Here is a 16,754-nt window from a genome sequence, read left to right as displayed (position 1 = left end):
AGAGTTTACCACAACCTAACATACACACAGATCTTGCTCTCTGGTGCTGTACACAAGCAGCACTTTTTGATGCCAATAACATGAACATCTATTTTGGAGGTGGTGTACGCCTTTGCAAGATAGTGCAAAGGACAGAAATTCAGTAAATTGTTTGACAGAGGTAGATCCACCAATCCTAAGACTGAAAACATGCAAAAAGCATGCAATAATCTCACGTTTTCAGAGCTAATATGGAAGAAAAGAAGCTCTCATAAACTGTACTAAAACTGTTGGTAAACATCATCCTAAGACAATTCAGTTATGTCTTGTTTGCACAAAAAGTATTATTCTGGGAATACCGTAATACAACTGAAGTTGGACAAAGGACGAAGACTTGACTACACAGCAAACAGTAAAATATATTTACGTATTAAAAAGACAAATGCAAGTCACAGAAGTCTCAACTTCTCTGAAAAACAACATATTGGCAAGCTGCCCAATCAGCTTTCACCTCAGAAATAAATTCTGGCATCAACCACAGACAGACACCCTTTCTATAAACAATCACATATCTATTTTACATTCCCAATCACACCTGCATAGCAACACATGCTAAAAATCATTCAGAAGTCCAATAAAGTGAAACATAATACACTGCTCTCTATTATCCTCCAAAGCAGCTGGAAGCAACATACTACTGCGCAAGCCAAAGAAACACAATCAGCAGCTACAACTAAAAGCACAGCAACTTTCTATCTGACAAAAAAATCAAGAAGAAACACACAATCATGGAGTGACTGAAGTGAGAAAGGACCTCTGGTTCCATTTGGCCCAACCCCTGCTCAAGCAGCATCACCCAGAGGAGAGTGCCCAGACCCATGTCCAAGAAGCTTTTGGAGATCTCCAAGGACAAGGCTTATGCATGCCAGTGGAAGAGAAAAAGCCTGAGAAATCCTAGAATTAAATTTGAAAAGGTTGATCCTATGGTAGAAACTGCCTGGAGTCAAATCTCAAACTAAAGATGTGAAATGCAATGTGAGTGTTGCATGCCCAAAGAACAAAATAAGACATCTGCAGGAAAATCTGAGTTCCTACAGGAACTGCTTTGAGATCAGTAACCATCACCCTTGGAGTGTATCCAGCACATTACCACAGAAACATTGGGAGAGGTAGAAAGCAAAGTTCACTTTGTAATAGTGACTTACATAATTTCTTCCACTTGATAGCAGTAACACCTGACTAATCAACACAAGTATGTGTTCCAGTATAGACAACTGTATACTATGAGTGAATTTGTCCCACTTAACCCAAACAAATGAGCACACATTCGTAGATACTGATTATCCACTGCAACTTGATACTCTTGTCTCACACCCCGGGAAGTGGCTCTGCACAACCACTATTCACTATTCACTAGCAAATTACATCTCTATCCTGATTCCAAACAATCATCAGTTACAACCTCACAAGAACAGGGCAGGGAGATGGGGGAAGTAGAGAGCATACTGTTGATTTCCTTTCTTTATCCTAACAGGAGAGGATCATCACCTTATTTCAAGATTTCAACATCTGTCTTGCAAAGGATTCATGCCCATTCTTCCTTTACAGCTTCCAGATTAACCCACTAACTATTTGAGCAGCTGCATCCACACACAAGGAGGAAATATCAGCTCCAAACTACAATACCACTACTGTGAGGTCATCCCTGGTCATCCTCATTACTCTAAATCACGCTGGCTACAAAAAAGCAAAAAAAAAGCACACCCCAAACACTTGCCATAAATTACCTCCATTCTGTCTTTGTGAAACAAAATCAAACAAAAGTAGAATGAGGTGCTAAACTTGTGTCATGCTACCCATCCTCTAATCAGTCAAACACACATATGACCCTGCAGGAGACAGACTATGAACCCAGGTGCAATTTTGTAGCTAGTGCTCAATGTCTATTTCTCATGCTCTCCCACCCCCTTTTTGCAGTATCTAGTAGCCACTTTACTCCAAAGTAAAACAGACTTAAACATTCTCTGTACTTTCAAGATGGTCAGTGATTTAACATTTGTCTTGGAAAATATGCTTCTGTCCTACCACTATTTCCAACGTCTTAACTCAGAATGTTTCTGTAACAGCAGTAGGCACTCAGTACTATGTAACATCTGAAACAAATTATACCCCTGCTGATTTAACAGTTCTATTAGCATGAAAACGTACTTCTAAAATACTTCAAATATCCATAAAACACTTTTATTTAAGTAAGAAGTACTATTTGGATATTTGGCTTATTTACTTGTACAAGTCAGACTAAGTTACCTAATCTGCATTATACTACACAGAAGAATTAATACAGCATGCCCAGCTCTGCACTGATTAAAGCCCTCCAAAATATTACTTTGGCCAATGCAGTTGGACCAGCTTTTTAAAAGTCAGAATAAAGTAAGATAAAAGTGGCCATCAGTTGGACAGTTGCATTGCTGGGCCAGCTTGGAGCAGTCTAAATTACTCATCAACTGATAAGTTTCTTGTGATCTTTGCTATAAAGCAGCCACAAGAAATGACTCAGACATAATATAATTCAAATGTAGCAGAAAAAGAATCTCTCTCTTAACTCGCCAGGTTTCAAGAAGCTACGTATTATCCTTTCTTTTATTCTACCTTGGCAGTAAATCTAGGAGCTATTTTCTTTAAAGAGGTGACCTAGCAGTGACTAGACTAACCCACAAATTACCATTCCTGTTATTGTCTGTTATATCAAGAACCTACAGCAATAAATGCCTTCTGTAGTGATCTACTTAATAACTGATAAAGTAATACAAGGTCTATAGATCCATGTCCAAAGAACAGTGACACATTCCAGATATGAACTCCGGATAAATGTCATATTTTGTCTTGGAGCCTTAAGAATTGAAGCACAGAAAAGGGCTAGCCAGAATTTGCACTATTTGGAACAAATACCTGTCTAATTTGTGACCAGCTTTAAGAAAAAGAAAACTTGATAGCCACCTACTGTGAGAGAAGACTTCTGCAATCAGTAAACCAATAAATTATTAATAAAAAAAAAAAAAAAGTAATCACAAACAGCAACCACTGTTCTTTAAGTCAGAAAGCTCTAATGCTTACTAGCAGAAGCCTATTTATAAGATTATCACTTAAATGTCAACATTTATGAAAGATCAACTCTTTCAAAAAAGAACAGAAGGGACAGTATTGTTAAACACCAACCTTTCCAACATGAGGACAAAAACAACAAAAACAAGGACAAATCAAAAATCCGCTCTCTACCAATATTTTCTTCTTACTCAAAAGCTGGATGAAGTAGATTCAGTTAAAGGTTTTGATCCTTACATGAGCTCACTCCTTTAACTCATGTGTGAAACAATTTCTAAAAATGGATTTTAGCCATGTTTTGGAAATGAGTAATGAAGAACAGCACCTCCTGGATGTCTCATGGCCTTACCAGAAAATAAGAGTAAAATATGGAAAGATGGAACAACAAAAAAATAAAATAAAATAATGGACTGCAAAAGAATTTACCCCAGATCATTTCAGTAATATAAACAGAGGCTTAACCTAAATTTTTTGTTGCCCTTTCCACACAAAGTTCTTATCTTAGGGGCAGTGATTCAGTGCACACTTATGTACTGTGACAAAATTCATAACATATTAAGTACTCAAAGTACATAGAATTCGAGCAATGTATTTTTAAAGGTAAAACAAATTTTAAAGGTCATATAATTTCCTTGAACACAGCAAGTATTTTTCCAGCATTTTTCCTAACTTATGAAAGTGGAGTTTTCTTTAAATATAATATCAAATTTGTATTGAGGATGATCCTACTATGAAAATACTTCTCTTTAGCAGGTTTAATACCACATATATTTGAAATATAGCACAGGTTTACAGACTGAATTCATTTTCCAAACAAAATTTTATCTTCCTACACTAGATGCATCATGAGAACTTCTGTAACATATGAAGATCCCCAACAACTCTACCACTCTGACATTTACATCAAAGGAGTAAACAATAAAGACTGTCTACTAATAATGAGGAGATCAAAAGAGTATTTGATGTGCTCAGATTACTGGGAACCATTCTGTGGCACAGTTTCCTTGACACAGTGATGGCTAAGACAATCACACATTTCATTATGCTTTATAAGGAAAAGTGTTTCTACCTCTACATACTTCAGCTTTTCCTATCTAGCGCAATATGCAGACATGCATTGCTTGCTCTGTAACATTATGTTATAATATAGGTGTCTAATATTAAAGTAGGCTTCTGGCTTCTTTATATACTTTTTAGACAGACTGAGTTGGAAGTCACAGTCATCTTTTTAAAAGCAACCATAAGCTTCACCATTGTGTATTTCCCCAATTACTGCATCCTGAAATTCATATCCCAAGAAAACCCTGATTTTTGTGGTTTGATTTTTTTAGGTTTTTTGGAAATAGTTGCTGAACCTTCTACCAGAGACAGTAGTGCTAAGCACTCGGACTGAGATGCAGCAACATGACAGCTTACACACAAATTACTGTACATAAAAAATAGACCATGTTCTGCTCTGAGTGGGTTTCTATGGCTCCTTCCACCTGTTTCTAACTTTTTCTGGAAGATCTGTTTGCTTATTTCAGGCCTGAGAAATTCCAAATAGTAGAAAGAAAATGAAAGAAAGGGAAGGAAGGGAAGGAAGGGAAGGAAGGGAAGGAAGACAACCCAGTTTTTTTTTTTTCAGTTCAGCTCTCATATATTTGTTGATTACTTCACAATAAGACTAAAGTAAAAATCAAATTTAGATTTACAGTAAAAATAAACCAAATACAACCAGAAAGTATAAATTGAAGTACTCATACCTCAAGATCTTGCAGTGTACTTTCATCTTCTGTATCTTTCAAGAGTACAATTAACCTTTTCCTTTCTCCTTCAAGCATAGGTACCTGTTTTCCTGAATCCTTTGCTAGCTGAAATGTTTAAATAGAGGAGAAAAAAAAAAAAAAAAAAAAACCACACAAATAATAAAACCTTTAAAACTGCAATAGCTCACACAATATTTTAAAACTCCATGTTTAATTAACATCTGATTTTTTTTTTCATAATATAAATTATCTCTCTGACAGATAATAAAAGTATGATCTTATGTCAGTCTTTGACATAAGATTATAGACACAGACAGGAGGTAATGCTAGATGAAAAAACCAAAAATCTATAGATACTTATCTTCAGGGCAAAGAAAGTTTGAAAGTCAAGGCCTCTATTTTCTGACAGAAGTCAGCCTTCTTTAAGTTAAAAGTTCCATGCATGCTGTACATAAATAACCTGTATATCTATTCCTCATCTACACATAAGGACAGCTTCCTGTAACTTAATCATAAATATATTTAAAAAAAGGAATTCTTAGGAAATTCCACAAAAGAAGCTATGCCGGGCACAAGCAGAATAATTCAGTTTCCATTACTTTACAGTAAATAAACAAAAGCAGTATTAGGCCTACTGTGAAATTTTGAGCATGCAATATGAAATCTATCTTACAGAGTTTTCTGCCATAAGCAACAATTGTTAATAGTAACGTTAATAGTAACGTAATCTTCATTTACTTCTAATTAGCTTTTAATATTCCCGATAAAGTCATCCAATTGTCACCAGAAGTGCTGACAGTACTTTTTCATGAAATATTATTGATTTTTCTTTTAAAGCTTACCTCTACATTCTTTTTAATGAAATGCTGACTGCTTTTACTTTTATTCTGTGTTGTTTTTTCTGCTTGATTCAGGAATTTGTTTGTTTCAATTTCACTTGGATAATCTGAAGTTGGAGGGAAAAAACTGCTAAGCTATAATTGTTCCTTTTCTCTTTCAATCAGAGCTAAAATAACATTAATTTAATTTAAATTTTTAACCAGTTTGTAAAGTCAACAGACCTAAAATTTTGATAAGCTGTTTTCATAATCTACATAAACTATATAGCTATACTTAAAAGAGATAACAATCATCAAAGACAAGCCTAGTCTCATTTTTAGGCTTTTATTATCTGAGATCGTACAACACTGGGAAGGCTCAAAATACTTCAGGATTTCTAACCTCAAGAATGTTAAACATGGTGGTTATAAATGCCCTGGCATTCCTTCGAACTCCATCATTGTTCCAGTTTTATCATCAGTACAAAACCAGACAGTAACTTCTGGGAGACCACAGAACTATCTGGAGTCATAACAATTACATTTTTTTCAAACAGAACAGCTGAAGAGCAGATGATATATTCGATATTATTACAACACAGCTTATAAAAAACTCTTTAAAAATAAAACTCTTCATGGAATTGTACAGCTATTGAACAAACAGCCACATATGTTATTTGTAACAATTAAAACTAATGATGTCCTGACAACTTCTCATGTAGGTTCTTCTTTTCAACAATGGATTTCTATCTATCATATAATTATGAGCACTAGTATGTTATTCAGAGACTTGTACTAGCTCTAAGACAGCAATTCTTTCACAACCACCAAATATTTATCACCTTAAATAACAAGACTAAGCAAATACAATCAAATTCTTAATCTCAAAACCTATCTGAGAAGTATGCACGGTAATTCTCGGGAAAGCAGAGGAATAAAAAACGGAGTGGACTATTTCATCAACAAAAATAACCTCAATTTAACATGCTGGATTATAAAGGATCATCAGATTCTAGCAGCTTACTCTTTTACACTTGACATAAGAAATACTTCTGCAGACTGAGTAGACTGCAAACTCAAAGATATAAAAATGAATTCAGTGCGTTCTTTTACCACTATGAACAAATCATAACAATAAATCATAAGTAAACTCTAATGGACTGAGGTATGTGATATAATGAAGAAAATCCTGACGCGGTTCAAATGAACAATTGTTTACTTAAAACAACCCAAAATATCTTTAATGTTACCACATAACACCTTAAATCTATCAAGGAATTGGATCATATTAGAGCAGGAAAATTTAAAATGTAGTCAAATTCTATAAAGCATCCGCACTTTAGATTCTGTTGCCAACAACAGTTCAACCTTGATGAACATCTGTTCATCACGTTTGTCGTCTTTGTCACCAGTAAGATATGTCCCTGCATGCAATGGTAGATGACAAAGAAATAAACAAAGCTGATAGCAATGGCAGCTGAAGCCATTCTTCTTATGCCAGCACAAGTGAGAAGTTACTCAACCACACATATTTCAATTTCAAGTAGGGAAAGAACAGAGACACAAAAGCACAATTCTGTTCATTTTTAAATATTGATCACCATAACACCAGTGCCTGATACCTCTAAACAGTGCATGAAAACAATAGCTACATAATGAGCATAGATGTTTGATCTTTACCAGAAAGCACATACTACAAAAAAGTTACAGAGCAGCTGCAAATGTATACAAAAACAATTTTAGATGATTTCTTGAATGCAAGTTAATGAATGAACAATTACAGCAATTTAGATTAACAAATACAAGTTTTTACAAATTTTCGTTAAAAAGTGATACATTTTACAATGAATGTTGTACATCTATCAATTTACAGTAAAAAACATTGTAACTTGGAAGTATTATTTTTGGTTTTTAGCATATTGAATAAAATGCTTGGGTAAACCCCAAAGAAGTTCCTCCATTTTGTCATTTGCCAAAAAAAAAAAAAAAAAAAAAAAAAAAAAGGATTATTGCCATTCTGCTAAACAGCCTTCTGTTTAAGCCCAATTTCTGATTTTCTGCTCAGCTACAAAAGCCAAGTCTTCATTAACCACCTACTGTACGTGTTGTTTTGCCAGATAATGAAGCTTACCCTTATTATGCTGGGTTTTATGGAAGGCATAATCTTCTGGACTAATTTGTGAGTGAAATAGCAACGCGTGTGTTTCATCCTGTTTAACATGAGAGGGATCTGAAAAGAAATGTTTCAGTAAAATTCAATTAAAGAAGACCTAGTATCATACATATCATGCTATAAAATCTCCTACATTGTAGTTAAAAAGGTACTTGGATAAATTATATCGCCACTACATTTTTCAAGAAATAAAAAAGGAAAAAAGGGGCAGTGTCTCATGAACAACAACATAACAGAATATATATGTTGTTTCATATGCCTCGAGTTTTGAGCAACCAATGAATATACGTACAGAAGCACATATGTGACAGTTACATAATAGAAATTGCAGCCCAAGGCCAGGATATTTCAAAGCCTCCACAGACACCATGTGGTTAGTCACAAAGAAGTTCAAATGAGAATAAAGTATCCAGATTTTCACAGCTGGTGTCTGCCTCTACATGAATTACTTGTCTTCCAAGTGGCTTAGGTCAGGGGTATAGTCTAGGAGTGTTCAAATACATCTTAGGCATGCAAGAGTTGTTTCAGTTGCCCAAGGAAAAAAAAAATAAGTCATGGAACAAACATATATCAACTGGAAGCCTAAGTTAACAGTATTAAACTACAGTCTAAGAGCTTAGCACTTAAAGAAAAAGACTCATATTGAAAATAACTATAAATGTCATATATGACAAATATGTTTCTCACAATGAAAAAAAACAAACAATAATCTGTAATAATGCAGTTTAATGAACTCTACAGACATCAAGATTTTGTTACGCAGAGCACAAGGAATGAATGTAAGGCCAATTAATTCCCGATTTACTTTTCTGTCGTGTGTCTGTCAAGCTTATGCATCATAAGCAGGCTGGGACACATTAGTTATTACTGATTTGGTATCCTAAAATTTGTGTTTGATTTCAGAGCCACATTAAAAGCAGAAATTAAATAGCTCCTCTATATAAATTATGTAATGTAGCTCTTTGACAAGTTGAAACCCTGAAAGCAAAATAAATGAGTTGCATTCCATTTCAGTATCAACCAGGGCAACTGTCAGGGCTGGCAGTTAATTGTTAGACATTTAAATAAATAAAGCCTGAAAAGTAAAGCATGAGCATGTTACAGAAAACTAAAGACAGAGATCAGAAGGAGGAAAAATATAAATCCAAACTAAGGAGAGCTTTGCAATTATGGTACACCAGATGCACAGGACACATATGATCTCACATTAGGAGTTAGCTTTGGAATAAGAGAGGAAATGAAGCATTTAAGGGTTGGAGATCATTAAAAATAGTCTAGCTTTTCTGCTGTTTTTTGCTATATGCTGACATCTACTGGAGAGTTTTAAACTACCATCCTTAAATTCCATGCTTTTCCCTTAATAACTGAAATTTAGAATAGAAAAGTTGTCCTGTGGTGCTTGTTTTGACATGCTTTGACCACATATTAACAGTGTTATTATGCACGCACTTGCACATATATTAACAAACTCAGATTATTGCTCAGCAATATCCATGCAGTCCTCTAATTCTCGTTTTCTGCCCAACATGAAAAAAAATAAAAAGCAGTTCTGTTTCCTGTCAACCATTTCAGACCAGAAACCCTTATCTACCACGGTTCAGAGATGAAGATAGGGACAAAAAAAAGTGGACAAAAACCAAGAGAAGTACTCAAACTTTTGAAAACTGCTCTTAGGCAGTTTTGGCAAACACAAACGATCTGGTTTTGTTTCTCCCACCCCCCACTAAAGACACGCTGTGCAGGATGCCTATGGTTCATTCCAGCGCCTTCCCCAGTAAAAGTCCAGGCACAGAAATAAAATGGAAGACATTTTAATAACCAATGGTTTTTGTTTGTTTATTTTACGTCCATTGGGCATTCTTGAAGAAAACTAGCGATAATTCAAAACACGCTTAGACCACTTGCTGTAGAATTGCAACAGAATCATGCTGGTTTGACTCAGTAAAATTTCTAAGTAACACTTAACTTTTTCTTGCCTATTCCATCTATAGTTTTACATAGTATTCTCTAATTTGAATGTATTTTTTGTTATGCATCATATTCCACAATTCTCTGTATCACTGATCAGTTGTTTACCTTTTCCTGAGTGCAAGAACTCAATCCTTACTCATTTGTCTATGATGCTGTCATGGAATTTTGTTGATTTTTAATTCTTACTTCAGATGGAAATGATTATATTTAGTCTATCTGCTATAAGATAACAGACTAAAATGCAAACACTGATTCTTATCAGAGTGCTCATTTCCACTTAGAGTATTTTTGTCTTCATATCACTTTGAAACACAAAAATTATCTGACTTCCTGTTCTTTCTTTCCTGAAAATAGTTTGACAGCATGTCTAATGCAGTTTCAATTTTTAAAACAGCCATCTATCCTGAACTTTCTTTCCTAAAATTTTCAAGGGAGAAGAAAAATAAAAGCAGATTAAGGTAATTTTATGGTTCATGTTCCATCTTTAGAATCATGCCTTATATTATTTGATGATCTTTTTTAGTCAAATTCTCTCCCATGCTAAGAAAGTTAAGCTCTTGGAAGTGAATTTAACGTAATCAGTACCAACGCTAAGTTAAATGAGTCATACTCCTTTTTCTACTCTTTAAACTACATTCCAAGAACCATGGCTACGCATGCACCTTCCTCCGGTGTTTTAAAACACATACAAGGGATACTCCAGAAGTAATGTCTCCTAATTTATTGTGTTGCTCCACGTGGTCAGAGGCAGATATTGGTGGTACGGCAGTAAAAGTTGAACCTTCCCACCAACATTCTGCTTGGCAGCAGAGGGGCAATGGCATCTGACATGGAAGTGCATGTGAAGAAAAGGGGTAGAGTTGATTCCCTTCATGTAGAAAAAACTGCACCCACTGCCACTCATTAACACTTGCTGAACACTTAAGGAGACCAAACAGGGAATGCCATCACAATAAGGCAGTTGGTGGTACCTTTCAGCAGTGGCAACAGCAACATGAAAGACAAGCAACATTCCACACAACCATGAAGATTTTTACAAGCACAGCATGCAGGCTCTTGTGTATTTATTGCATATGAAAATGCAAAGCAAATGGTGGTGACTATGTTAAAAAATACTGTTTTGTAGTTGAGAGTTTGGTCTGTCAGTGTTATTCTGCTCCTTCTATCTACCATAGCTTCCATGAAAATAAACAGGAGGCATTCGTTTTGGAGTGACTTACATAGTTAGTATCATCATTGGGTCCCATACTTTTGTTTCTTCTCTTAACAGTTTCTGAAAAGGCACAGGCTTTCCATACCTCTTGTACTGGCAAATCATCAGAATCTTACTATGGCATTTCTTCTGCTTCCTTCTCATCATCTCTCCCACTCCTATATGAAAGTTTTCTCCAAAGCACACTTGCCACTTGTGTAGCAAGTCCACATCCTTAGAATTTCTAAGCAACTCTTTTAGGCCTAAAATGTATTAGGCCTATTTATTTATTTATTTTTACTGCCAGCCTGTCAAACTCCAAGCTAAGACCGCCAGCGGCCATCATCAGCAACGTCAAAACTGATCTTGTAAACAAATGATTTCACAGAATCACTAAGGTTGGAAAAGGCCTACAAGATCATCCAGTCTAATCATCTACCTATCACCAATAGCTCTCACTAAACCACGTCCCTCAACACAACACCTAAATGTTCCTTCAACACCTCTAGGGTCAGTGACTCCACCACTGCTCTGGGCAGGACTGACTGACTTACTTCCCAGACATTCCAAAACAATTAAGACATCCAAGTTTTTCAACAGGTTTCCGCTCTGTGTTTTCCTTATAACTACTTTCAGTATTTTAATGTAGCAGTGCTCTCAGTCGTACATCCTTGGCCACCGACTTGAAAAGCACAAGCTTTACTTATTCTGGACTTCTATCTTTCCAGTCCTTTGATACACTTATAAAATCTTTTTTTTAATTTTTAATTGTACCCAACAAAAATATGAACATTAATCAAAATAAAGAATCATCAGCTCAGCGTATTTAAATCTTTTCTACCTACCAGTTGTATCCTGCCACGATGAGATCAAAGTTAAGAAGAGTTTTGTGTTTTCTATCTCCTCATGGATTCCCATGGTACTGACAGACTATTTAAAAGAAATAAAGCATAAATATAAAGGACACTAGCACATATATACTTCAAAGTTGCAACAAAATCTTCTGCTTACCAGGTCTAACAAATGTTATACAAAAAAATTTTTCCTTAGGTTTTAACATCTACTTTTTGGTTTATTTTACTATTGAGGCTATATGAACACCTCCTGAAATTACAAGGCCTCTAATCTGCATTATTTCATGAAGACACATTCTACAAAGCATTTCCCTAATAGATATACAGCTCTTCATCCAAATGCACTGACACTATGAGATGCACTGAAACCAACCACAACCCTGACTTTTTAGCAAATTACACTTACATTATGAAAAATATACAATATTTTAACTTCTGAGGAAATACTGAAAGTCATGTTTTAAGGCTTAAAGCAACATGTAACTGCTAGAGGCTACGACAGGAATAATGTAAAGGAATTTGTGCTGTGGTGTTCTCATGTCTTCTTCAAGGAAACATCTCCAGCTGCTCTAATAAGACAAGTACCAAAGCAGATTACCTAAGAACTAGAACACAGTATTATTCTAACCTTAAGTTCTTCCCAGAGCTTTGCTCTCATTTCCTTGCCTTGTTTTTTAACTGCTCTCTCTTTAACATGTCTTTTTGCCAGTATTGTGTCAAGCTTATTCATTTTCCTTATAGCTGCTTGAATCTGAGGATCTCCTTCTGCCTCTTCAGAATCCAATAACTTGGAAGAGTTTGCTGCAGGTTAGATTTTAAATTGTTAGCTTGATGTACTTCAACTTACAACAAACAAACAAAAACCCACAGTACAAGTAGCTTGATAATAACTGTAGATGAAAGCACAATTATTCTTAAGCAGAGAAAAACAAAGTCTTTGTAAAAGATTACTGAATCAAACTCTTAACTGTAGCAGCCGAATATGAGGTGGGGGAAGAACACCCCACTTTGGGTAACTAGTTTAAACTTCACAGAAGAGTGACTGTATCTCCAAAGTATCAACAATAGTGGCAGACAAAATAAGAGAATAACTCAACAAGTTTTTCTTTCATGACAGCTACTAAAATACATGTTGAAATGTCCTTCATTAAAGTAAATAATTATGGGGTTGAGAGAGACAGTAATACCTCTTCTTCTAAATGTTACAGGAGATTTAATCTCGACTTCTATCTCAAATAAAGCAGAATCTGTTACTGGTTCTAGACAATATTTCTTTGACAAGGAATGGTGAAATATTATAGAAACTATCATTACTTAATCAAAATGCATTTTTGTTTTGTTACTTTTTTCTTAAACGTGCAGATTTCTATTTCTGTTCACTTTTAGCCTTTTCTCTTCCTACAGCATCCTTGTACTCATCTCCCTTTTCTGGTAGAAAAGCTTCAGTACCAGAAGACACATTTGTAGCGCTGCTCCAATCCCACAGACTTTCAAATTTGAGTCCTTGCATTCTTTTTTCATTTTCTAATGTTTATAGGTCAAAAGCTTTAAATGGTGCATTTGACCCCAAACATTCACCGTAACACATCAGTCTACTTCATGGTACAAAAAAAAGATGCGTGACATAACAAGGAGCGAGTTATACAGAACTAGCCAAGCTCCAGGGAAGCACCTATGAGAAAAGGTAATCAGTCACTTATTTCAACCGGACTGAACACTGCAGATGGATTTGGAGCTAAATTACTAAGTGAAGGTTTGAAGCTGAACTCTACGTGATTTCTGTTCTGAAGCAAAGACTATTACGTGAGATGACCGACACTGCTGCACTAGATAGAGCCACCACTGGATTCTACTTCCTTATTAGGCTGACCAAATCTACATAGAACACAGACACTACCACATAGCCAAATTAAATAACCTTTAAACAAATAATCTATAACCTCTTGAATGCGACAATGCATAAATATTTTCGAAGAATGCTCACATGAAAATTAACATAAAAGAAATTTACTGCACCACACACTTCATAAAGCAGAAAATACCTTCTTTTGCATTACTTATTTTTCCTTGGGAAGGTTCACAAAATACTGAAGTCTGTGTCTCATCTCCAGAATCTGAGTTAGAGACATATCCTGAAAAACACAGGAGAAAGCCTTTCACAATTACATAGATGTGAAAGAAGCTTTTCAAGTGTTTGAAACACTAACAACTAAGGAAACAAATTTTTTGTCAGTGTGAGATTGCCACTGAGATTCTATGGTGAACAACTCTCTCAAGGAGAGAAAAAAAAAAAAAAAAAAAGAAAAAGAAAAAGTTACCTACTACTACACTTGAGCTCACGTTTAACCCAGGAGCAGAAATTACCATTATCTTTGAAAAGTTGGATAAAACACTTCATTGAAAATACTTTCTATCATGGTTTCATGGAACAAATGCATATGATTTCTTCCGATTTTTTACACCACCAACCAGGCACAGGCCACAGTTTTAGATGCCACAAGGCATATGCTGCGTTATCACAGCTATTACAATTGTATTTCAAAGATGAGACTCAAAATAACGAGGGCACGAATTTCGAAACCATGACCCCCTTTCTCTTTTGGAATTTCACTTGTTTGCATACAATGCTCTCTATGCTCTAGAGAGCATAGAATTTTTGCATAGAATTTTATGCAAACCATAAATATATGGTACTTAGTCTAGTCACATCACAAAGAAATTGAAAGCTTTCCCACACCAGACAACTCGCTGGGACTCAGCACACACTCCTGAAAAACAGTCATGCTCTCTACTTCCTTGATATCACAGGTCTCCCCCACCATCACCTTTGTTTTCTTCTAGACAGCAGTCTTCCAAGCTTCTTTGAAGACTAACACCCAAACTGACAGATGAATCAACCTATGAAATACAAATCAATCACTACCATATAAACAAAAACCTTGGGGGGGAAGAGGGAGATAATCACACTAATCACATATCATTACAAAGGCTAATAATGCTTCTACGCAAGACTCAAAGTAGCACTTAAACAAAAAATTCAGATGAGAGTTCTGCTTCTTAGATATCACACTAGTGAATTTGTTTTCTTAGGCTCAACATTTTATAGACTCTTGGACTAGGAAGGAACTCTGAAGATGCATACTAGTTCTGCTACGGCACAGTACAACCAGTATATACAGCCAACCAGTCTGTATATACAACAGCCTCACTCATTTCCCACTTGTGGGCACTCTGTACCAGGCAGCATCTCCACCTCTTGCTCATACTATTGAGTTTTTTCTCCTCTTTAAAAGGCTGATATGCTTGTATCTAATTCATCAGTCTCAAGAGATGGCAATTTTCATGCAATTGGTTAGGATGCTTAGGTTAAGAACTTGGACTCAAAGTTTTCTGGTGGCATCCTCAAAATCTGACTGCGAACCTACAAAAAAATTATTTTAATGCATTTATGAAGCAACTAGGCATGATGCCTAGAGCAGCTGGATGAATGCAAGTACTACACTGTGGGATATAAACTTAAGTAAATCAACTTAAATCTCAAATTCTCAAGTCTCAGTCCCTACATCTTAAAAACTGTATCACATAAAACTATTCCCAAAATTAAGTTAATCCCACTTGCCAGTTTCCTCAGAGAATGGACAAACATCTTACTTCTTATGGAACTTATTACATTCCTGGAGCTGATCTACAATTCTTGGAATATTATGATTTTTATTAAAAAACAAAACAAACAAAAAAAAACTTTTAATGGAATATATTTTGTAATCCGATTAAATATATAAAATCACAGAATCACCAAGTTTGGAAAGAACCTCTAAGTTCACTCAGTCCAACCATCCGCCTGTCACTAATATTTCCCACCAAGCCATGTCCCTCAGTACAACATCTGGATGTTTCTTGAACACCTCCAGGACCAGTGACTCCACCACTTCCCTGGCAGCCCTTTCCAGCGGCGGACCACTCCTTCAGAGAATAAGTTTTCCTAATATTCAACCCAAATCTCCACTGTTGCAACTTGAGGGCGTACAGTAGAATACAATCCAATTCCCCAGACTGCAATGCTGAACAGACCTTTCTGCAGCCATCTTAATGACTTAGAAAAACCAAATGAAACATCATTCCGCGCGCAGAAGGAGCAGCCAGCACTCACAGCCCTTTGCACAGCCACAAACCCCAGAACTCTCTGCAAAGCTAGGAGAGCAGAACTTCATTTCTTCAATGTTCTAACAAGAAAAAAGGAAGCAGCTAAAAGTAACAAGAATTACCTTTGGCAAAAAAGGTTCTGGTGCCAGTAACTCCAGAGAGACACTTAAATGCCTGCAGCTGGGGTAAGCTCTTGAGCTACATGCAGGCTGTGAAATTTTATCCAAGCTCCCCCTTGTCATATCCATTGGGACCTAAAACCTGAAGGGAAAGAACAGCAAACAAACAAAAACCAACCATCTGACGACACAAACAAAACAAAACCCACCACCTTCCAAGCTCACAGTCTGTTAGTAAAAAACCTCGAGCCCACTTCAGATGCAGGTTAAACAGATTTCAAACAATTCAACGCTGAGAGATCTTTCTGCGCTCCAGTTCGCCGCTCAAACACGCAGCTTTTATACGAGTACAAACACAAAGCAGCAGGGCAATCAAAGCATCCAAAAGTGCTTACTGACTAAAACAATCCCCGCCAAACTGCACACATCTCAAAAGGAACCGCGCAGCCCTGCTCGCCACAGCAGCCCCAGGCGCCGCCTGCAGCGCCGCGCGCTGGGCGGCCGTTGGTGCGCGTGCTTCCCGCAGGGCGGGGGGGCCGCCGGCGTTACCCGGGCCGCGGCTGCCGTTGCCATGGCGACGGCCCGCAGACACCGCGGTCGCGAGAGCTGCAGGCGGACGCAGAGAGCGGGCGAGTTGCTTTTCCTGCTGGCGGCG

At 36.5% G+C, this 16,754-nt stretch overlaps 1 protein-coding gene across 1 annotated transcript in view; it reads right to left on the bottom strand.

Annotated features, from left to right (window-relative positions):
• The window catches only part of FSIP1 (fibrous sheath interacting protein 1), a 71,124-nt gene extending 54,896 nt beyond the window's left edge, over nucleotides 1-16,228 (bottom strand). The window contains 9 exon segments of the mRNA XM_042872646.1: nucleotides 4,827-4,934; nucleotides 5,672-5,775; nucleotides 7,779-7,877; nucleotides 11,829-11,913; nucleotides 12,466-12,638; nucleotides 13,880-13,969; nucleotides 14,587-14,653; nucleotides 14,655-14,735; nucleotides 16,103-16,228. Coding sequence (XP_042728580.1) covers nucleotides 4,827-4,934; nucleotides 5,672-5,775; nucleotides 7,779-7,877; nucleotides 11,829-11,913; nucleotides 12,466-12,638; nucleotides 13,880-13,969; nucleotides 14,587-14,653; nucleotides 14,655-14,735; nucleotides 16,103-16,228 — 933 coding nt within the window.
• Between the last annotated feature and the right edge of the window lie 526 nt (nucleotides 16,229-16,754).

This window comes from Lagopus leucura, unplaced genomic scaffold (genome assembly GCF_019238085.1).
Source record: "Lagopus leucura isolate 7727_CA_CO unplaced genomic scaffold, USGS_WTPT01 Super-Scaffold_1, whole genome shotgun sequence".
Lineage (NCBI taxonomy): Eukaryota > Metazoa > Chordata > Aves > Galliformes > Phasianidae > Lagopus > Lagopus leucura.
The sequence above is the reverse complement of the archived record's forward strand: the minus strand, read 5'-3'. Positions and strand labels throughout refer to the sequence as shown.